Raw genomic sequence first — 22,002 nt, 5'->3', positions numbered from 1 at the left:
CTGGAGCTCCTGAAAAGAAAAAGAGCAGGGGAAGGTTCCGGTGAGCTTCCCGCTAACGCCGCTTCCCTCTAATGCCCATGAGAAGCGCTCTGAAGTGGTGTCCCTCTGAATGCTGTCCAGGGGTTTTTTTTGCTTTTGGTTTTTCTTTTTATGCACTTGTGGCATATGGAAGTTCCCGGGTCACGTGTCTCAGAGCTGCCGCTGAGGCCTACACCGCAGCCAGGGCAACACAGGGTCAGGCCAGGGGTCCAACCCATATCCTCACAGAGACAGCGTTGGGTTCTTCACCCGCTGAGCCCCAGTGGGAACTCCTGTTCAGGATTTTTCCATCCGGTCCCCTTACGCACGAGCCACCCTTGCTGGAAAAACCCCCAATCAGTAAATGGCATTTGTATCTGGAATGCCATCACAAACCCAAGTTTAGCCTACATGGCCTGCAGCCTGTGGCTCAACGAGCAATTCTGTGGTTTATATAAAGCGAGGTCAGGTCATTCTGTCTAGTAAAGACCACGTGAGAGGCTGTTTTTCCTGACGCAGCTTTTTAAGTGACAGTCGGGTGGTTCTGTTAATGAAAACGCCAAACCAAAAAAAAGTGATTTCCCTCCCAAGCAGTATTAGATTAATGCTGTTGTCAAGAGTCTTGCAGTTGAATTACCTTCTTGTGATCCATCCCGCTTTATGGGTTAACTCTCCCTGTAATGGGCTGTTGGCTTCAGGGACGCCTTGCCGTGCACATCACCGGAAGCGCCTTGCTGCTGCAGGAGAAGTGGTCCGCGGCCTCTCCGCCTCCCTCGGTGGCGTGTTCCCAACTCACACGCTTGTGAGGCTAGGCCTGTGCGGGGAGAGCCTTCTGGAGCAGCGGCTGGGGGTGTGGCCACTTCACAGCCCACGCTTCCTGTGCGTGGGCTCAGCTGGGCTGGATCTGGCTGGTCCAGTTACTGCTCTGCTCTTCTGTGTAGGTCACCAACCCAGGGAAGTGATGAGGGAGAAATTTAGTTTGCCCTGATATTTGCCCCGATTTAATGTAGAATCCTCTAGAAGGAAAGCCGTTTGCTGCTGAAAGCTTCTGTGAGAGGGAAAAAAAAAACTTTAAGAAGCTTCAAAAACAATTTGCACTTAATTGAGGGTGGGTTGTGTGGAATAAATGCTTTTTTCACAAACTCATGGTGTCAACATACAGCAACAGTATTGAAAAATGTTCCTAGTTTGGGCAGGTGCTGATCGTAGAACTAAGAAGCAGAAATTCCTGGACTTTGATTCCTATTTGCTTCTTACTGATAACCGACTATATTTAGCTTTTTCTTGAGTTGGGTTCTAAAAAAAAAAAAAAAAAACAGAAAGACTAGCCCCTGGTGACAATAATACCCGTTTGCTGAATGAACCAGAGTAAGCCATGTGATCGTTTGCGGTTTCAGTGGGTGAGGAACAGCAATGCGAGCCCTTTCCATTACAAAAAGAAACGGTATCGTGTTGAGGAAGGAAACAAGCTTTATTAGAGCAAAGGGAAATAAATCCTGGGCTTGTCAGTGGTACAGATGAACTCCAGAGGCTCTGGGCCTGTCTGTCGTCGCCAGAGGTTGGGTAACCAGCTCTGCGTAGCGGGGCGACCTCAGATGCCGGCCAGTAGGGAGAGTGGGTGACTTACAGGGAAGGAAAACTGAAAACAGCCGAGAGCTTTCTATCTCTCTATCTCTCTATCTCTCTATCTTGATTCTATCAAAGAATCAAGGTAAGGAGTTTCCACTATGGCGCGACGGGATCAGTGGCATCTCTGCAGCGCCAGGACCACAGGTTCGATCCCCCGGCCCGGCACAGTGGGTTGAAGATCTCGAGCTGACGCAGCTGCGGTGTAAGCTGCAACCGCAGCTTGGATCTGATCCCTGGCTCAGGAACTCCATGTGCTGCAGGGCCGCCAAAACAGAAAAAGAGAAGAAGCAAGGTGAAAGCTGCTCCGGGTCCAGGGATCAGACTCAAAGGGAACACAGGCATTTGGTTGACTTTCAGACGAGGTGGAGTTACGGAGCCAATTTTAAAACGTTATCATTCGCTCTCTCAGGACCCGGAAGTCGTGGTGTAACAGTGTGGGAGGCAGCTGGGCCGGAAGGATGCTCGTTCCCCTTTACGAGCCCACATTCGACCTGTAGCCTGAAGTCGTGTGACTGTCGTGTGGCTGAGTGGCACGTTGAAGATGAAAGATTTGACAGTGGCTGAGGACAGAGGCGGGACTTCGGTATGTGGAGTGAGTGCGGAAGTGGGACACTCTCTCCTCTAAGACAAGAATACACTGGGCAGAGGTGTCAAAAAACAACCACTGCAGGACTCAGGAAGTACAACAGCTGCCAGCGTCAAATTGAGAAGCGTTTTGCCTCGAGCTGTGGTGTGGGTCCCACATGCAGCTTGGATCTGGTGTGGCTGTGGCTGTGGCCAGCAGCTGCAGCTCCGAGGTGACCCCTAGCCTGGGAATTTCCAGATGCCGCAGGTAAGGCCATAAAAACTGCTACTGCCACCGCCACCACTACCACTACTACTAAATTGAGAAGCATCTGGAGTTCCTGTCGTGGCGCAGTGGTTGACGAATCCGACTAGGAACCATAAGATTTCGGGTTCGGTCCCTGCCCTTGCTCAGTGGGTTAACGATCCGGCATTGCTGTGAGCTGTGGTGTAGGTTGCAGACGCGGCTCGGATCCTGCGTTGCTGTGGCTCTGGTGTAGGCCTGTGGCTACAGCTCCAATTAGACCCCTAGCCTGGGAATCTCCATATGCCGCGAGAGCGGCCGAAGAAATAGCAAAAAGACAAAAAAAAAAAAAAAAAAAGCATTTAATCAGAAGGAACGGCTGAACTTCATTCAGATAAGGACAGTGGGGTGTTTGTTTCTTTAATTTTAGTGAAGTATAGTGGACTTACAATAGCGTGTTCATTTCTGCCACACAGCAAAGGGACCCAGTTATACACATGTATATTCTTTCTCACGTTTTCCTCTGTTATGGTTTGTGGGAGGGGATTGCGTCTCGTTGGTTCCCACGCCACGCAGTGGGACCTGTTGTTCTCCATCCAGTATTTAACAGCTGACCCCAAACTCCCTCCTTCCCTGTCCACCCCCCGCAGGGGGAGTTTCTCATGTTCTTGGCTGGGGACTACCCCCTGCCACCTCTAACCCCCCATCAGTGTAGTAGTTCTGTCATCGTTGGGGGGGGGGGGTGGCAGACCATAGAGCTGGCTGCGGGGCGGGCGGGGGGCGGCAGCACTTGATTTGGAGCCGAAGGTGAAAAGCCCCGCCCACTGGCATCGTCAGTACCAGTTGGATCTCAGCAGCAAGTGAACAGGCAGCTCTGGCAGCCTAAATAGCTGCCCCACTGGGGTCAGACAGTAGACTGGTCAGACATGTAGCAGAGGCCCTGGAAATGATGCAGCCACAGAAAGACTTGGAAAGCTCTCCACACTCGCCTGACCAACTTGCAGACAAGAGCAGAGGCGTCCCAAGCTCCCTGCACAGCCCAGGTGGCCGGGGACGCTGAAACAGCATAGGGAACATGCAGAAGGGCCCAGCGGAAAGTCACAGTTGGGGGGAGCCCTGAACTGGGTGTTCTTAACCCCACACAGATCACCGAGCAGAGATTGGAGCCTAGTTGGCTCCAGGGGTGTGAGCAGGACCTTTAACCAATCACTGGCGGATCACTAAACCCTGCAGGTGCAGGGGCAACCCCCAAGGAGTCAGGTCTGAAAATGAAACAAGAATTAAAAGAAAAAGCACCTGAGCAGAAACATCATGGCTGCACAACATGGAGGGACAGATCCAGCAGATTCAGTCCAGGAGGCTCACCGACAATACAAGCTGTAAAATATGAATAATAGGATCCGTTTGGTTAGAGAGAGAAGAGGGGGGCAGAGAGGGAGGGAGGGAGGGAAGTACCGAAGGGTATGCTGAAGGTTGGTGGACACACATTTTTTCTTGGATTTTTAACAGTGATTCTCCTCAGAGACTTATCGGGATGTTTCTTTCACTTTGCTACATATTTCCAAAACAAGTCAGTTATTTTTCTATAGTGTATCATAATACTTTGTAAACACACACACACAGACGTTTTATGATTTTTTTTTCCCCAATCATAGTTGATTTACTGTGTTCCGCCCGTTCCTCCTGTCCAGCGAAGTGAGCCAGGCACACATAATACAGATTCCTTCCCCACACCATCCTCCGTCGTGTTCCACCGCACGTGACCAGATAGAGTCCCCTGTGCTGTGCAGCAGAATCTCATTGCTTATTCCCTCCCCATGCAATAGTTTGCATCTGTTAACCCCAGCCTCCCTGTCCCCCCTCCCCCTCCGCCTCTCCTTGGGCAACCACAAGTCTGTTCTCCAAGTCCCTGAGTTTCTTTCCCACACACTATGCTTTTAAAACAGTAAGTCGTAGCATAGCACTGACTCTTATCTGGAATTGTGAGATTTACTCATCAGGTACTCGGTCTAACAAGCACCTCACTTTCTACCTCCACGTCCTGCCTCCTGCATTTCCTTCCTTCCTTTCTTTCTTCTCCCTTCCTTCCTCTCTCTCTCTCTCTCTCTTTCGTGTCTGTTTAGTACATTATAAAAATCTTGGGGAGCCAAGCGGATCTCATTCACACTCTCTTTTCTTGCTCCACGTCTCTGTCCCCAGTGCATGTGTGTGTTGCATATGGCAGCGCGTGCGTCTGCAGATATTTGCACTTCACGAGAGACGCTGTTTCTTACAGCGGCTGGAATCCAGTAGAGCCACTGTTGTGCAGTTATTTAGTCCGCATTCTTTCTCCTCCCCCCAATAACCATCGAGACCATCAAAACAAAGCCAAACAAAACCAAAACAAAGACGAGCTTTATTTTTCCCGTGTCCTCCCGTTACTAAATGTGGAACAGACTGAATTGGGGTGACTCCTAGGCAGGAAAAAGATTCATCTTCTAGAGTCAGAATTCTAGTTTCTAGCTTCTCTAATTTGGGACCTGAACTTTTTTTTTTTTTTCCATGTTTCCTTTTCATTAAAATAGGAAGAACAGTCCCAAGGCTTTTCTGCCTTTGACTGTATTATATGCAGCATGTGTACTGCTTGAATTTCTAAAGACAGCTTGGTCTTTACCATTTAGATTGCTGTTCATTATTTTAAAAGTTTTTACTTCTAAGTGTTTTGTGTAGTGCTATGAAATTTAAAGGTAAGTTTATTAAAAAAAGAAAAAGAAGAAACCTCCTTGAAAGCATGCTGTGTGTTATTCTCTGTCGGATTAGGACATTTCCAGTAAAGGAGGCAGAGCGAGGTGGTTGCTCACCCCCTCCCCCAGATAACAGTTAGAAAAGCTGAATGAAAGAAAAGCAGAGGGAAGCTGCAGGAGAAAAAAAATTGTCATGCAAAGGAGCCAGACCTGCAGGTTTGCTGGAGGAGGCGGGGGTAGTTTGCCTCAAGATGTGCTTCAGTTGCACAGTGGCTGCAGTGAATGAAATGAGTGGAAAACTGTAGCCGTACAGGTGGGAGGTGACAGAGAAGGGAGGTGACAGTCGGAGAGCAGGGGAAGTATAAGGGGACATCTTGGAAGTGAGAGAAACCTGCAGAGGGCGAGGCCCAACATCTGGGCGAGAACTCTGCCCAGAGCCCTGGCTGACTGGTATTAGTCAGCATTCTCCAGAGAAGGAGACCGTGTGTGTGTGTGTGTGTGTGTGTGTGTGTGTGTGTGTGTGTGTGTGTAGGTAGATAGAGTGATTTTAGGCATTGGCTCATGTGATTATGGAGGCTAAGAAGCCCCTTGATCTGCAGTCCCCAGGTTTGGGAACCAGGAAGGCTGGTGGTGTGTGATTCAGTCCGAGTCCAGAGGGTTGTTGGTGAATTGAGTCTCAAAGCCAAGAGCCAGGAGGGCTGATGTCTGAGGGCTGGAGAAGATGGGTGTTTCCGCTAAAGCAAAGAGAACAGGTTTGCCCTTCTTCCATCTTTTTGTTCTATTTAGGCTCCCAGCGGATTGAATGATACCCACCCTGGGGAGGGCCAGCGGCTTTTCTCAGTTCACCAGTTTAAATGCTATCTCTCCCGGAAACACCCTTGACACACCCAGAAACAACGTTAATAAAGCTATCTAGGCATCCCTTAGCCCAGTTGAGTTGACACATAAAATTAACCATTACAGGAATTCCCTTGTGGTGCAGCAGATTAAGGATCCGGCATTGTCACTGCAGCAGCCTGCTTTGTTGCTGTGGCTTGGGTTTGATCCCAGGCCTAGGAACTTCCACATGTCAAAAGCACACCAAAAAAAAAAAAAAAAAAAAAGGTATTACAACTGTTAAATTCCAGATGTGCAAGAGAGACCCCAAGGAACTCAGCCAAACAAAAAACAAACAGGAAGAGGCAAGAAAAGAATCAGTCCTGGAAAGACAAACTTAAACAAGCTGAAGGTTTAATGCCTTTTTTTTTTTAAACTTTTTAGGGTCATATGGGAGTTCCCAGGCTAGGGGTCCAATCAGAACTGCAGCTGCCGGCCGATGCCACAGCCACAGCAACGAGGGATCCAAGCGACCTACACCTCAGCTCAGGACAACGCCAGATCTTTTACCCACATCCTCATGGATACTAGTCAGATCCGTTTTCTGCTGCGCCACAATGGGAACTCCCCCCCACTCCCTTTTAAACTGAGTTCATTCCTAAACTATGTACAGCTCAGGCAGGAGAAGGCCGAAGCCTTATTGGCTTGAGGTGTAAGAAGACAGACCTTAAGACTGGAAGAACAGCTAGAAAATTAGAAATTACAAAATCACAAAAATCATGGAGTGTGAGCCCTCAAACCTGTGTATAAGCCAAATTACACAGATGCAGGAGAGACCCCAGGGAGCCAGGCTAAAAAAGTAGTAGCTGGAAGCTGTGAGAACTGAGCAGATTTATCAGCTGCTGCATACCACAAGGAAGGCTAATCTGTAGTTTGAATCTAGGCAAGTTAACTGCCTACTATTTTTTTTTTTTATTGTAGTATGCAGAATTTAAAAAATCCGCAGGACACAGCAGGGTCCAGAACTGCTATGTGTTTTGTTTTTTGTTTTTTCCTGCTGTCTTTTTAGAGCTGTACCCGCGGCATATGGAGGTTCCCAGGCTAGGGGTCAAATCGGAGCTGGAGCTGCTGGCCACAGCCACAGCCACAGCAATGCCAGATCTGAGCTGAGTCTGAGACCTACACCACAGCTCATGGCAACGCCAGATCCTTAACCCACAGAGTGCAGCCAAGGATCGAACCTGCATCCTCATGGATGCTAGTCAGATTTGCTTCCACTGAGCCAGGACGGGAACTCCCAGAATTACTACATCTTATCTAGTTTTCAACCTACAGTTACTAGGCCTATAAAGAAACAGGAAAATGTAACTCATACTCAGGAAAAGAAGCAATCAGTAGAAACTGATTCTGAGTATCTAAGTGGGTACACAGGTTGGATTTTATAGGCAAAGACTTCAGCGATTATACATACGATCAAGGAATTATAGGAAAATATGATCAGAGAATTAAAAATACTTGTGAACAGAGAGACGTTGCAACAAAGAAATGGGTACTGAAAAAAATGGAAATTTTAGGGCTGAAATGAAACTAATAAAAACTCACTAGATGTGCTCAACAGTTTTGAAATTACAAACAAAGGAATCTACACTTGAAAACAACAGTAGAAATTACCCAAGTCCACTAAAAAAAACCAATATTTAAGAAAAGGGAACAGAGCCTTTGAGACTTGTAGGACAATATAAGGTAGTTTGTTATAGCTGTAATTGAAGTCCCAGAAGAAGAGGAGAAAAATGGGCAGAAAACATATTTGAAGACATTACTAGTCCCTAAATTCGCAAATTTGGTGGAAAACATTGATTTACAGATCCAAGAAGTTCAGTGGACTCTAAGCAGAATAAACACAAAGAAAAACAATTGTGGGCAGATCATGGCCAAATGGCTGAGGCCAAAAAGAAAAGAAAATCTTGAAAACAGGGAAACATGATATATTACATATGAAGGATCAGTGTGACAAATACGGCTAACTTACCAGCAACAGCGGAGGCCAGAAGACATTGGAACAATACTTTCTAATACTGAAGGAAAAAACTACTCACCAAAACCTCAGTGTCCGGAGAAACTATCTTTCAAAAATGAGAAATAAAGACATTTCCAGATAAACAAAAACTGAGGAAGTTCGTTGCCAGCAGACTTGGACTGAAGGAAGTTTTAGAGTGAAGGGAAGTGGCAGATGGTAACTCAGATCTACAGGAAGAGATGAAGAGCACAAGACGTGCAGCATATGTGGGGAGATGCCAGGCTCTGTCTCTTTCCCTCTCTCGTTTCTCTAAAAGACGTGTTGTGATTTTAACGTCAACTCTAACAGTGTCCTGCCGGATGCATAATGTGTGCAGAAAGACAGCGCAGTCGCAGTAGCACCAAGATGAGGGAGCGATGGGACTGGCAGTTGACTGTGATGAGGCCCTTACATGTGACCTGCGTGTAGCAGACCAGCCTCTACTAAACCACAAGTATAGAACAAGAACCCTGTAAACGGCGTAAGAAAGCCGAAGCGCTTCTGTTCACATCAAAGGGTACTTCAGGACAAGGAATGTTACGATAAAAGGGTCAGGACATGAGTGAGACACAAACATCTTCAATGTATGTGCCCATAATAACAGAACTTCAAAATACTGAAGCAAAACTGGTGTGATTAGAGGGAGGTGTGGTCAAATCCACAATCATAATTGGAGATTTTTAACCTTCTTTCCTTGGTAATTGATTGAAAAACAAAGCGAAAATCAGTAAGGACATGAAATATCTCAATGACACTGTGTAACCAACTTAACCCAATTGTCATTTATCAAGCTCTATACAGAATAAAGTCCATTTTTACAGGTATATGAAACATTAACCAAAACTTTAACTGTACAAATATAGTTCCAGCCGTGTTGCTGCAAATGGCGTTAGTTTTTTTCCTTTATGGCTGAGTATTCCATCGTATGGAACCCGTTCATCTGTGATGGACATTTAGGTGGTTTCTGTGTCTCTTATTGAGACTAGCGCTGCAATGAACATAGGAGTGCATGTATTTTTTGTATGAAAGGTTTGTCTGGATAGATGCCCAGGGGTGGGATTGCTGGCTCGTATGGTAGTTCAATGTTTAGTTTTCTGAGATACCTCCTTACTGTTTTCCGTAGTGGTTGTACCAGTTTACATTCCCACCAACAGTAAAAGAGGGTACCCTTTCCTCCACACCCCCTCCAGCATTTATTTGTAGCCTTGTTAATGATGGCCATTCTGACTGCTGTGAGGTGGTACCTCATTGTAGTTTTGATTTGTATTTCTCTAATAATTAGCAATGTTGAGCAATTTTTCATGTGCCTACTGGCCATCTGAATGTCTTCTTTAGAGAAATGTCTATTTAGGTCTTCTGCCCATTTTTCAATTGGGTCTGCTTTATTTATTTATTTTTTTTGCTATTTCTTTGGGCCGCTCCCGTGGCATATGGAGGTTCCCAGGCTAGGGGTCGAATTGGGGCTGTAGCCACTGGCCTACGCCAGAGCCACAGCAATGTGGGATCCAAGCCGCGTCTGCAACCTACACCACAGCTCACGGCAACGCCGGATCCTTCACCCACTGAGCAAGGGCAGGGACCGAACCTGCAACCTCATAGTTCCTAGTCGGATTCATTAACCACTGCGCCACGACGGGAACTCCTGCTTTATTTTCATCATAGAAAGTAACAAACCAATTCTAAAATGCATATAGAAGGAGTTCTCTTGTGGCTCAGCCGGTTGAGGATCCGGCATTGTCATTGCAGCAGCTTGAGTTGCTGCTGTGCTATAGGTTCGATCCCTGCCCTGGGAGCTTCCACATGTTGTGAGCGTGGCCATAAATACATACATACATACATACATGTATATAGAAATGCAAAAGACCTAGAATAGGCCTTTTAAAATACTTAAAAAAAACAAAAACAAAAACAGCAAAGTGAGAGGACTGGCTTGTTTGCATACGGTACTGGCAAAGAATAGACATTTGGATAAATGAGACATAGATAAATGAGACAGAACAGAGTCCAGAGATAGACACACACACGTGTAGATCCGCACATACAGTCAACTGATTTTCAGCAACAATGTCAGAGTGAAATTGTGCAGGACTGGAGTTCCTGTCCTGGCGCACGGAAACGAATCTGACTAGCAACCATGAGGTTCGATCCCTGGCCTTGCTCAGTGGGCTAAGGATCCGGCATTGCTGTGAGCACAAACTGTGAAAAATAAATGAATGCTAAATTGGACTCGATCAAAATTTAAAATGTTACTTTTCGAAAACACTACTAAGAAAAGGCAAGCCACAGTCTGGGAGAAAATGTATGCGATCCATGTATCTGACAGGGACTGTAAAGAAGCCTTATGATTCAGTAACAAGATGTTAACTCCATTCTTAAAACCAGCAAAAAGATGTGAGCAGATGCTCTGCAAAATAAGATATACTATGGAGATAGTTCTCTCGTGGTGCAGCAGGTTAAGGCTCTGACGTTGTCACTGCAGGTACTTGGTTGGTGCTGTGGGACATGTTGATTCCTGGCCTGGGAGCTTCCTCATGTCCTGGGTACAGCCAAAACGAAACAAAGTCAACAAAATAAGGTATACAAATGACCAGGAGTACCATGAAAAGATACTTCCATTATCAGTCATCAGGGAAAAGCAGTTTACAACCGTAATGGATGGCCAACGTAACTGTCCATTTTAGCCCCTGGAATAGGCAACATTTAAAAGACCGACAATACCAAGTGTTGGCAAATCTGTGGCACAAGTTGGGCTTTGATACCCTTCACCTGAGGATGTAAAATGGAACAGCTGGTTTGGAAAACAGTTGGCAGTTTCTTTTAATGTTAAAACTTATCCTTACCATAGGACCCGGTAATTCCATTCCTGGAGATGTATTTACCTTAGAGAAAAGAAAACACAAGTGCAGATGAAAACGAAAACTTCTATATGAACATTGGTAGCAGCTTTAGTCATCATAGCCAAAGACTGGAAACAACCCATGTGTCCATCCGTAGGTGACTGGATCAACAAATTGTGGCATGCCAACGCAATGAACTATTACTCCCCAGCACAAAGGAACTGCTGATACACAGCACAGCATGGATCGTCTCAGAAACATGTTGTGTGAAGGAAACTAGTAGCAAAAGTGTGCATGTTGAATGATTCTTCTTATATCAAAATCTGGAAGGCAGAAACCGTGTGGTGACGGGAAGGCCGATCCGTGGTTGCCTGGGATTTAGGAGTGAGGAGATGTTCTTTATCGTAACCATGGTGGTGGTGACACTGGCGTGTAAGTTTTACATTTATTGTGTATAAATTATATCTCCCAATGAAATTCAGTTTTGATGTTTCTTCTTTTTGTCTGTCTTTTTTTTGGGGGGGCCGTACCCAGGGCGTATGGAAGTTCCTGGGCCAGGGATTGAATCCATGCCATAGCAGCGACCGAAGCCATTGCAGTGACAACACCAGATCCTTAACCCGCTGCGCCGCAGGAGACCTCCAAAAGTCGGTTTTGAAAAAACCTTTCCACTATTTCAAGAAGGCTACTCAGGATTCATTGACTAGATGGTTCTGCTTCAGGTTGCTTTTTCTCTTTTTCAAAACCTGTTTTGTTCAGGTATCAGGTTCCCCTTTGTGGTCCTGTTCTTCTAGGAAGATTGGTCCTATCCCAAGTTCCTGGTAATTTTGCTCATCTTGATAATTTCACTTCTACAACTACTTAGCATGTGTGACCCAGTTCTGGCCAGTGCAGATGAGCAAAAGTCTGCCAGGGCTTATAAAAGATGAAGAAATGTGATAGATCATATTTATTCCTTCCCTAACTCCATTGAAATGACGTAAAGGAATCTTTTTTTAAGTGTAAATCTATGAGGATGAAGAAAAAGGAGGAAGAGATAGCAGTGGGCCAAAATTTTACTCACAAAATTTCGAAAGCCAAAAAGTAGGTGCATATGTGATAAATAACTTTGGTGTCAACATTCCTCACTCCTCTTAAGTATTTACAATGGAGGAAGCTAATGAGACGCAAGCCGATTTTCAGCCACCATAATAAATTTTAGGTACCTCTGAATGTGGGATATGCATTTGGCCTAAAACAGAGATATTAGTTGAAAGTCTGAAATATGACAGTTAGTTCCAGATCCCCCATCCCACCCGTTGAGGTTACTGCTTCTCCCTCATTCCTGCCAAAAATGGGATGTTTACTCTCTAGAGATATTGAAACAGAGAATGTATGTGTGAAAGTCTGGTCTCGGGGAACCCTGTTAAAGCTGGGGTGAGAGGCAGGATTCTCAGCCAGAAGAGTGAGATTAAGTGAAAATCTGTACTTTCAACCCGATCTTTTCAACCATCTTTCCTGTCTTGGCTTCCAGAATCCTGACAGCTGAGCTTACTGTCATAAGCACCACCTCTGTTCACCAAGACATTAAAAGACTTAGAGAAGCTGACCCATCCATGACTCCTAGAACGCTAGTTTATTAACCACCATCACAACCCCAGCAATGGGATTATAACATTCCTTTCTGGGGAAATCGACCAGCCTGTGAAAAAAATGTGCTCTTTGGAGTTTCCCTATTCCCCTCAGGCTCTGATGAGGTCCAACAGGAAACAGTTGATACACACAGAATTCCTAGTTGGCTGTTTTCACCCTCTGTAAAATATGAGCAGAATTTTAAGTGTCTCCAGATATTTATAGAAAGCCTTCTCCATGAAAAACAAAGTCCTCAAAGAGATAAGATGTTTCATCTAGGAAATAAGAGCAGGATGCTGTATTATTCAGGGAGTTCCCTGGTGGCTCAGCAGGTTAAGGCTCTGATGGGTTCAGTCCATGGCCTGTGAACTTCTGCATGCTGTGGGCATGGGAGGAAAAAAAAAAAAAAAACTATTCAGGAATGCTCTTGAGAGTTAAAACTGTCACTAAGTGAAGATTGAAGTAAAGAAGTTGGAAGGTAAAGTTGAGATCTCCTGGAAAGTAAAACAGTCAGCCAAAGAGACAGTAAGAGAGAATAAACCAGAAAATTAAAGGATATCTAGAAGGTCCAACGTCTGACCAACAGGAGAAGGAAAGAGAAAATAAAAAGATGAAGGATAGGACATTGTTGCAGAAATAATGCAAGATTTTCCCAAACATTAAGGTCTCTAGGTTGGATAAGGGCCCACCAAGGGTCCAGAATGAAAAAGACCCACAATAAGGAAATTTTAGGATATTGACAAGAGATTTTAAAAGCTCCCAGAGACAAAGGACCAAAAAAAAAAAAAAATTCTAAAATAAATGCCATTAAGCTACTTAACAGCAGCACTAGAATCTAAAAGACAACAGACCAATACCATCTAAAGTCTGATGGAAAAATTTCCAACCTATAATTCTATACTGTCAATCAAGAGTGAAAGGAAGTGAAAATGTTTTCAGAAATGCAAGATCCCAAAACATTTACCTGCTGCCTGCCTTTTCTTAGAACAGCTAGAGGATGTGATCTTTCAAAACTGGAAAGTAACTTAATGAAGAGAAATACCTGGAATGTAGAGGGGAAAAAGGGAATTCAACCCAGGATACGAGAGCAACCCTCAGGGTATTGGTGAGGGAAAGTCCCAGGATGACTGCCATGCAGCTGGCCCTGGCCAGGTTGGAGCTAAGGACCCTGGCTTCCAGGAGGCGTGTTTCCTAGGAAAAATGAGACTCAGAGACTCTATATATAATGTGATTGATTGTGTTGAGAGGACTCTTAGAATTAAAAAAAAAAAAAAAGATAGAGGCAATCTCCACCAAATTTTGAAATTACATAACAAGCAAATAATCGTAGCAGATTACATGACTGAACAGGACAATATTTATATCAGGACAGGAGCCGTAATCATGTAAGTGCTGAATATTGATTTAATAACATGGTGCCATGTAACTTTTGGGGGATGAAGGAAGGGTGATGTATGTGTCTCTGCGTGGTGTCAGCTGACTGTTTTGGCTTGTGTGGGAGGAACTCAGTAGATAATGTCTGAAACTGAAAAACTTAGATGGATATAAACTCAATATAGAATATTTATATCTGGATTATTATGGGAAAATGAAGGTAAATACCAAAAGCATCAAAAAGGGGGTACCCCTGGAAAGTGAAGAAGGTTGAAGAAGGAAACGTCTGTTAATTAAGCCTTAAAGCACCATTTGGTCTTTCAAATAAGGTAACCTATTATTTTGCTACAAACAAAAAAATTTAAAACAGAGACCTTAGACAAACAGTTCTTATTTTCTGCGTCTGGCTGTGGGTGTATGATGGGTGTTGAGGTTGTGATGACAGGAGTTGCAGTTTGGGTCTACCCGTGAGTAAGGAGGGTCAGCCCCCATGCTGTAAATGACAAAGGGCTTGACTCTTTCCCTTTATTCCTTGTTTTCAGAATGATGAGTTGGTTTCCTAGCTACCTTCAAAGTTAATTATGTGTGTCTTAGAAAGTCATGGAGTTTTATTTATTTGATGCTTTGTTGCCGTCATTGTTCTTCTTGGGTGTTCACACTGTCACATCTTTGGCTGTTGTGTTCTCTTTCACGGTGGCTTCTATGTTGTTTGATATGATCCCCACAGTCTGTGATGTCTTCCTTGCTTTCCAGTATGACAGGATTTTCCAGGCTCATTTTGTATTATTTCCTGAACCAGACTTAGAATCAGTTACTCTCCTTTTAATGAGAAATGGTATTTAGAGACCACAATCTGTGTGATAAGGGTGCTTGTTGCTACTGAGATAATCATCATTTCTGGCCTTTTCAGTGGAATACTTTTTTTCCTCTTTCAAAATAATTATGGGGGAGTTCCTGTTGTGGCACAGTGGTTAACAAATCCGACTGGGAACCTGAGGTTGCGGGTTCGATCTCTCACCTTGCTCAGTGGGTCGAGGATCCGGCGTTGCTGTGAGCTGTGGTGTAGGTTGCAGACGCGGCTCGGATCCCACGTTGCTGTGGTTCTGGCGTAGGCCAGTGGCTACAGCTCCGGTTAGACCCCTAGCCTGGGAACCTCCATGTGCCATGGGAGCAGCCCTAGAAAATGCAAAAAAAAAAAAGACAAAAACAGAAACAAAATAATCATGGGAGTTCCTATTGTGGCTCAGCAGGTTAAGAACCCAACATAGTATCCATGAAGATGTGGGTTTGATTCCTGGCCTCATTCAGTTGGTAAAGGATTGGGCGTTGCTGAAAGCTGCAGTGTAGGTCACAGATGCAGCTCAGATCCACAGTTGCCATGGTTGGAGCATAGGCCAGCAGCTGCAGTTGCGATTCAGCCCCTAGCCCAGGAACTTCCATACACCACAGGTGATGCCATAAAATAAAATAAATAAATAAAAATAGTCACAGTTTCATACTGGTGATTTCAACTGAAGTTAAATTGAACGTCAGAGTTTTTAAACTTATTGTCCTTTATTTGCATTTCTTTTATGCCCCCCAAACTTAATATTAACATAATTGCTTATTTCCTGTATCCTGTAGTATATGTAATAGTTTTAAAATGATACTACATTGTTGTTAACAATATGGTTGTTACTTAGTATAGGTTAAGATTTCTTCGTGGTTCTTTTTGTTCTTAGAATATACCCTGCTTGGAATAAGACTAGCTTCCTTGGCTTAGGGGAACCAAGAATCACCCCCGGGCCTGGGAGGGCATCTCCCAAGGGACATGACTCCACATTTTTTACTTCTTTTTGTTGAATTATAAAAGATCTATTGACTTGCCAGTGTGAAATCTGAGAGTTTAATGTGCAGCACTTTTCTTTCTTTCTCCTCTCTCCTCTATTTGGAAATTATTATTCTCAAATTTTTTTGTTGTTGTTCTAGCTTCTGTAACTTTAAATGTTTCAATTACATTTTCCACTCAGGGCATTACGTGTAGTTTTTTCCTTCCCACATAAAAGTTGCAAAACCATAAATAACATTGGTCATAATATAGACATTGACACTATAGCTCTATAAATCCAATTACTTGTAGTACTAAGGTTACATTTTCTTTATTCAAAGAAGAGACCTGAGCTGCTGCAGTGACAACACCAGATCCTTAACCTGCTGAGCCACACGGGAACACCTCTGCACAAATTTCTTTGTTAAGAGTCCTCTTTACTCCTGATGTACCATTTGGTGTATGAGCCTGCTACAGCTATTATTATAAAATTTCTAAAATTCCAATTCCTTGTACATTTCCCAGCTTTATCCCTACCCCACTCTGGTAACTACTGTGGTTTGTTAATTCTCCCAGAGTTATCCATATACTAGCAAACATAAATATATACTTCATTTTCCTCCTGCTTTACATAAATGTCAACCTGCCAGCTACTATTGTGTACCCTTTTTCACGTAACAGATTTTTCTTGGCGATCTTTTCACATCAGTACAAAGAGCATCTTCACTTGTTTTTACAGCCCCATAGTCCATCCTTTGGATACACTGTAATTTACTTAACCTGTTGATGGTTACTTTGAGTTTTCCAATCTGTTGCTATTAGAAACAACATGTATCTGTGGAATAAATCCCTGAGTAGAAATGCTGAGTCAGAGCACACGTGCATTATTTGCAAAGTCGGTAGAAATGACGAAACCGCTGTCTGGGGGGGTGTGCAGACTTAGGTTCACGAGTGACAGAGGGGCATCCACTTCCCCCACAGCCTCGCCCACTGTGTCACAGGCGTACGTGTGCGTCTGGCTGTGTCTCTCTCTGTCTCTCTAGGGGGTGGGGGTGGTGTTTACTTGTCTGCTGGGGAAGCGATGGCAGTTGTTCACTGAGGCGTCCACCTTGTAAGGCTGGCGTAGAAAGATGGCCCCGCTTTTACAAAAACAGTGCAAGAAGGTCCAGCTCTCTTTACACTGAAGAAGATGCAAGGAAATGCTAACAAATAAAGAAATTAACCACAGGACCTATTTAGAAAGAGACTTGGCAACGTGCCCAGCATATTCTCCATTCGTGACACTGGAATAATTTAAATGCCCTCTAGTCTGGGCTAGTATTGTCCAATTAAGAGGTCTATTCGAATGAAAACACGTGGGTTTTTATGCTTACCGTGGTGAAGCAGATTTTTTTTTCTTCTGGTAAAATCCTCTCTTTAAATATTTATACATTGAATGACAAATGGTGAGGATTATGGTTTAATTAAGCAAACTGGACATTTCCTGTTTTCTTTCCAACTACTGTGAATTAGAGGGATTCAAGTCAGAGCAAGACAGGGTCCCTGTCCTTCCGATGCCTTTGGTGTGGAATAATTGAATTCAAGGAAGAAGATGATGGAGTTCCTGTCGTGACTCAGCGGTTAAGGAACCCGACTAGTATCCGTGAGGACGCGAGTTCGAAGCCTGGCCGCACACAGTGGGTTAAGGAGCCACCGTTGCCATGAGGTGTGGTCTAGGTCTCAGACCTGGCTTGGATCTGGTGTTGCTGTGGTTGTGGTGTAGGCCAGCGGCTACAGCTCAGATTTGACCCTTAGCCTGGGAACCTCCATATGCCACAGGTGTGACCCTTAAAAAGGTGGGGGGGAGAAGATGATGAGCGCTTTAAGACGTGGAGGCAGTGTGGGCCTCAGAGAAGGGGCAGAGCTTCCCAGGTGGTGGGAAGTCAGGAGAGAAGACGGTATTTAGGATGATCTGAAATAATGAGCAGTAGACAGAGATATAGAGGCGAGGGAAGGTGTTTAATTGTCTTCTTATCTGCTTTGGGCCCCAGGATGTGAAACGCACATTTCCTTGGCATTTTAGTGCAATGTAGCAGGGAGTCGTGCTGAAATTTAGCACCAGAGTTTTATATCTAATTTAGGCCGTGTAACCTAGTTTAGAACACAGACTAGAGAAAGACAATCCCAGCTGCCACCCGCTAGCTGGGTGACCTTGGGCAGGCTGTTGAACTTCTGTGCACCTCTGTTTTCCTCTCCATAAAGTGAAGGTTATAATTGTTTTGAGGATGAAATTGGTGTATGTAAATCGCATATTGCAGTGCCTGGCTCGTTATTATTTTTATGTTGTACCCTCACACACTGTTACTTTTTTTCTACTTAAAAGAATATTTTTCTGGTTATAAAATTAATATATGATCGTTGTAGGAAATGTGGGGTATGTAGAAAAGCATCTTTATATCCTCACACGTAACCACCCCACTGTGGACTGGCCTAGCATCTTGGCACGTTGCCTGGGAGGCAGCCTTCAGAGCGGCTAAGAACTTGGACTCTGGATGGGTCACGTTCTAGTCCCAGCATTTACTCATCTCTCCTCCTCTCTCTCAGTTTGCCCATCTGTAAAACCTGGGGAATAGTACTGTTCACAGAATGCAAAATAAATAAGTCAATAGACGTGAGGCGATTAGAACAATGCAAGGCAGAGTGAGTGCGGTGTGAGCATCTGTGTGGCTGCTGTTATTCTTCCCTGTGTGTTTATGGCCTTTTTTAGGGGGCTCCACCCTCAACATATGGAGGTTCCCAGGCTAGGCGTCAAGTTGGAGCTTCACCTGCTGTCCTACACCACAGCCACAGCCACAGCAACTTGGGATCCAAGCTTCATCTGCAACCTAACAGCGCTAGTCAGGTTTGTTACCATTGAGCCACAACGGGAACTCCATGGCCATGTAGAGAAATCCCATCAGCCTCTGAAATAGAAAATACAAGTAAGTGTGACTAATGGTGGTGGAGTAGGCAGTCAGGAAGTACAAGAGAGGGAGTTCCCGTTGTGACTCAGCAGAAACGAATCCGACGAGTATCCATGAGGACGCAGGTTCGATCCCTGGCCTTGCACAGTGGGTTAAGGATCCGGCATTGCCTTGAGCTGTGGCATAGGTTGCAGACACATCTTGGATCTGGCGTTGCTGTGACTGTGACATAGGCTGGTAGCTACAGCTCTGATTCCACCCCTAGCCTGGGAACCTCCAAATGCCACAGGTGCAGCCCTAAAATGACAAAAAAAAAAAAAAAAAAAAGAAGAAGAAGTACAATAGAATAAGCACACACACACACACTCTTTGCATGACCTAAAAAGATGGCTAAGGAAAGGCAGTGCAGTGGAGAAAGGGAACCCACGGAGTGACAGCTTGCCAAAAGGTGGTTACAGCTTGATTAGATGGAATCTTAGTTCTCCCTGTTGGAAAATAATTGCTTCCTGGGCAATTGGTGGAACAAAAGGTGAGTAAATCCCCGGTTTTATACTGGAATGTTTATACTGTACATAATAGTAATAATAAAATGATCCTATTACTCTAATTTCACTAGGACAATGAATAAATTCCCACCTGAAATCTCAGCCAGATAAGAAAGTCGAGGTTCCTTTTCTGTACTACAGAAAACTGCGTTTTCTTCCCACAGAAAAATCCTTACTTGGATTTAAAAATAGATAAATGAGGAAGGGAGCACTCACAGCATGAAGGGAGTCCCTGCTAACTCCCTGTCAGTGGGAGCTTTTCCCAAGTCAAGTTGGATTCTTGGAAGACTATGATGTATGGCATGAGAGGCAAGCGTACGTTATTTTAGAGCCCAGCCAAATGGGTATTAATCTATGTAGAGGGTTGAACACTTACCCCAGAGGATAGTCAGCGTGCTAACCCCTGGTGCCTGAGAGCGTGGCCTCATTTGGAAATAGGGGCTTGGCAGATGTCATGAAGTTAGGGATCTCAGATCGTCGTGGATGTAGGGCAGACCCTCAAGTGAGACGCCTGGTGCCCTTAGAAAGGAGAGGGAGGTTTGAGACACACGGAAACAGGTGAAAATAAGGCATATTCCAAGTTAGCAGTGGGAAAAAATTTTTATGCCGACACGCAAGAGCACACTTTCTAAGACTTGTGCATCCATTGCATAAAGCCAAGTAAGGAATCTGAAAACTGTATAGGCAGTAAATTAGGGTAGGAGGAGTCAAAGATATCATTGTAGATAGAGATAGTCCTGAAAGGCATAATCAAATGCCTCTTTATTTGGAGCCCTTATAAGAGTTGGAGAGAGAAAGAGAGAGAGGAGAGAGTGACTCACTCAAACTTATAAGCATAACCATTAAATTGCCATTAGAGAATAATTAAGAAACCATATTAAAAATGACAGAAGTAAGGTTCATTTCTTTCTTTCTTCTTCTTTTTTTTTTTTTTTTTTTTTTTGTCTTTTTAGGGCCCCACCCATGGCATAAGGAGGTTCCAGCTCACGGCAATGCCAGATCCTTAACCCACTGAGTGAGGCCAGGGATGGAACCTGCGTCCTGATGGGTGCTAGTCAGATTCGTTTCTGCTGAGCCATGACAGGAACTCCTATTTCTTATTAATATAAAAAAAATTGATTACAGTTCTTCCTTGAAAAATGGTTATTTGGTGGAGTCCTGACTCCCTTCTCATCCCAGTATCTCAGTCCCACTTAACAGGAATAATTTGAGACCAGGCTTTTTTTTTTTTTTTTTAATTTTATTTTTGAGTTTATTGCCTCTGACTTGTCTGATCTGAAGCTAAATGCCGATCTCAGGTCCACGCTGTATGCCCCGGATGTTGTGGTCCCGACAGCAGACTTTAAAGACACTCATTCGCATCCCAGCATTCTTGTTTTCAAGCTCTTGGGGTAGGTAGCTGTGGCACGAGGAATGTTCTTTGAAGCCCTGTGGTTTCAAACAGTGAGGGCATGGTAGCTCCTCTCTGTGAAGTCCTTTACCAAGGATGCCTGAGGATTATCCTGTTCCCTCACCTCTGGGAGTGGCTCTTTGTTTCTGGAGCCAAATGTGGGTCCTGCTTTGAGGTGGGCTAGTCAGAGAGGAGAAAGCTGGAATTATCTCTGGGAAAAAGCAGTCAGCTGGTTCTGCAGTGCCTACAAGTGGATTCTTAAAGGTCAAATGGCCAGCCGTGTTAATTGTCTCAGTAGAGAAAGGCTTCCTGAATCCAGCCAACGCGGCTCTCTTGCTTTGTTTGCTTAAAACGTTTGTTAGGCATCTGTCGGAGGCCACATGTGGCATGTGGCCAGAGGGCAGTGAGAAAGGGAAGGAGCTGAGCTAACAGCTGGGTGTCTCCTTCTGGCTCCTCATGGTGTGAAGCTGCTGCACCCGGATGGCTGTGATGCCTCGTCATCTAATGGGGGGGTGTGTGCGGATGAGAGCAGCCACCTCTGGTTTCAGCCTCTTGCTGTCACTGTGCTTTGGAACTTGACACAGTTAAAGGTTTCTTTCCTGTGTGTGGTCCATCTTATCAGCCAAGTCACATGACAGCAGAAATACAGATCAGCTCCTCATCTATGTGATTTCAGAAGCAGGACCGTGACTCTGGGCTGTTGGTGTCAGGACACCGGCGAAACTTCTTGGGGATTTGTATGCTCCGTCAGTTTTCTTGCAGGTAGCTCTAGAGGGACGCCAGAGCTACTTGAAAATAAATCCTTTCTATCTGGTTGACTTATTCCCCGGCGGGTCTCCAGTCACCTCTCTTCTCCGCGAACTCAGATAAAACTTATTTCCTCTTTTTCCGGGGGCGCTCCGAGAGCCACGGGGGACCTCAGATGAGACCGCTGGGCCGCGGCATTTTAGCAAGAAGCCGAGTGCCAGCAAACGCCAATTGTCAGACGCAGCCGCTGCTCAGTACGGAGGCCAAGTTCCTCCTTCTGAACCGCGTCGTTCCTCCTCCAGCTCAGAACCTGCTCCTCTGTCCTCACCTTACCCGCAGCTGCGTTTACTGCTCAGGAGAAGGACTGGTCAGGCGTCTGTGCTGCCCGCTCCGCCGAAGTGCCCGTCACGTGCTTTCCACGCTGCTAGACCCAGCCGTTGGGTTTCTCCCCCCAGCTCGCTCTGCTGCTCGGCAGCAGCATTTACCGCGTGTCCTCGAGCGCTTTCTTCCCTAGGGTCGTGCACGCGCGTCCCGTTCCCGCCTCACGCGCGGCCGCTCAGTCCCCTTTCCCGGCCTTTCTCCTCTGCCCGACCTTGGTGCCTCGGAAGCCCCGGAGCTCCGTCCTGGGCCTTCCTTCTTACTGGAGCTTTCCTCTGGGAGATGGCGACCGTTCCCGTGGCGGCAGATATCTTCATGCCG

General features: G+C 45.1%; 1 protein-coding gene and 1 long non-coding RNA gene across 33 annotated transcripts in view; one reads left to right on the top strand and one right to left on the bottom strand.

The window, feature by feature from the left end:
- PACS1 (phosphofurin acidic cluster sorting protein 1) overlaps positions 1–22,002 on the top strand; it is a 140,120-nt gene that overhangs the window by 63,733 nt on the left and 54,385 nt on the right. For 5 of the 31 annotated variants that reach the window (XM_085010657.1, XM_085010655.1, XM_085010653.1 and 2 more), the window contains one exon: positions 2,057–2,479. The exons of 23 other annotated variants lie outside the window; for them this stretch is intronic. In XM_085010657.1, coding sequence (XP_084866783.1) covers positions 2,391–2,479 — 89 coding nt within the window. In that variant the 5' untranslated portion in view covers positions 2,057–2,390. The remainder of the gene's footprint in view (positions 1–2,056; positions 2,480–22,002) is intronic. 3 more of the 31 variants (XM_085010679.1, XM_085010682.1, XM_085010666.1) reach the window with 1 other exon arrangement.
- Positions 1,471–8,360, bottom strand: LOC106509301 (uncharacterized). 2 transcript variants are annotated; one of them, XR_014836832.1, is made up of 3 exons: positions 8,091–8,360; positions 3,752–3,832; positions 1,471–1,901 (listed from the first exon to the last, which is right to left on the bottom strand). It is a non-coding gene; the product is annotated as an uncharacterized LOC106509301 (long non-coding RNA). The 2 variants fall into 2 exon arrangements; XR_014836833.1 differs by lacking the exon at positions 1,471–1,901 and adding an exon at positions 3,268–3,395.

This window comes from Sus scrofa, chromosome 2 (assembly GCF_054392235.1).
Source record: "Sus scrofa isolate SSC_HxYL_T2T_F1_AM1 chromosome 2, Sscrofa_HxYL_maternal_Yorkshire_Landrace_v2.0, whole genome shotgun sequence".
Classification (NCBI taxonomy): domain Eukaryota; kingdom Metazoa; phylum Chordata; class Mammalia; order Artiodactyla; family Suidae; genus Sus; species Sus scrofa.
This window is presented reverse-complemented; position numbering and strand designations above follow the sequence as displayed.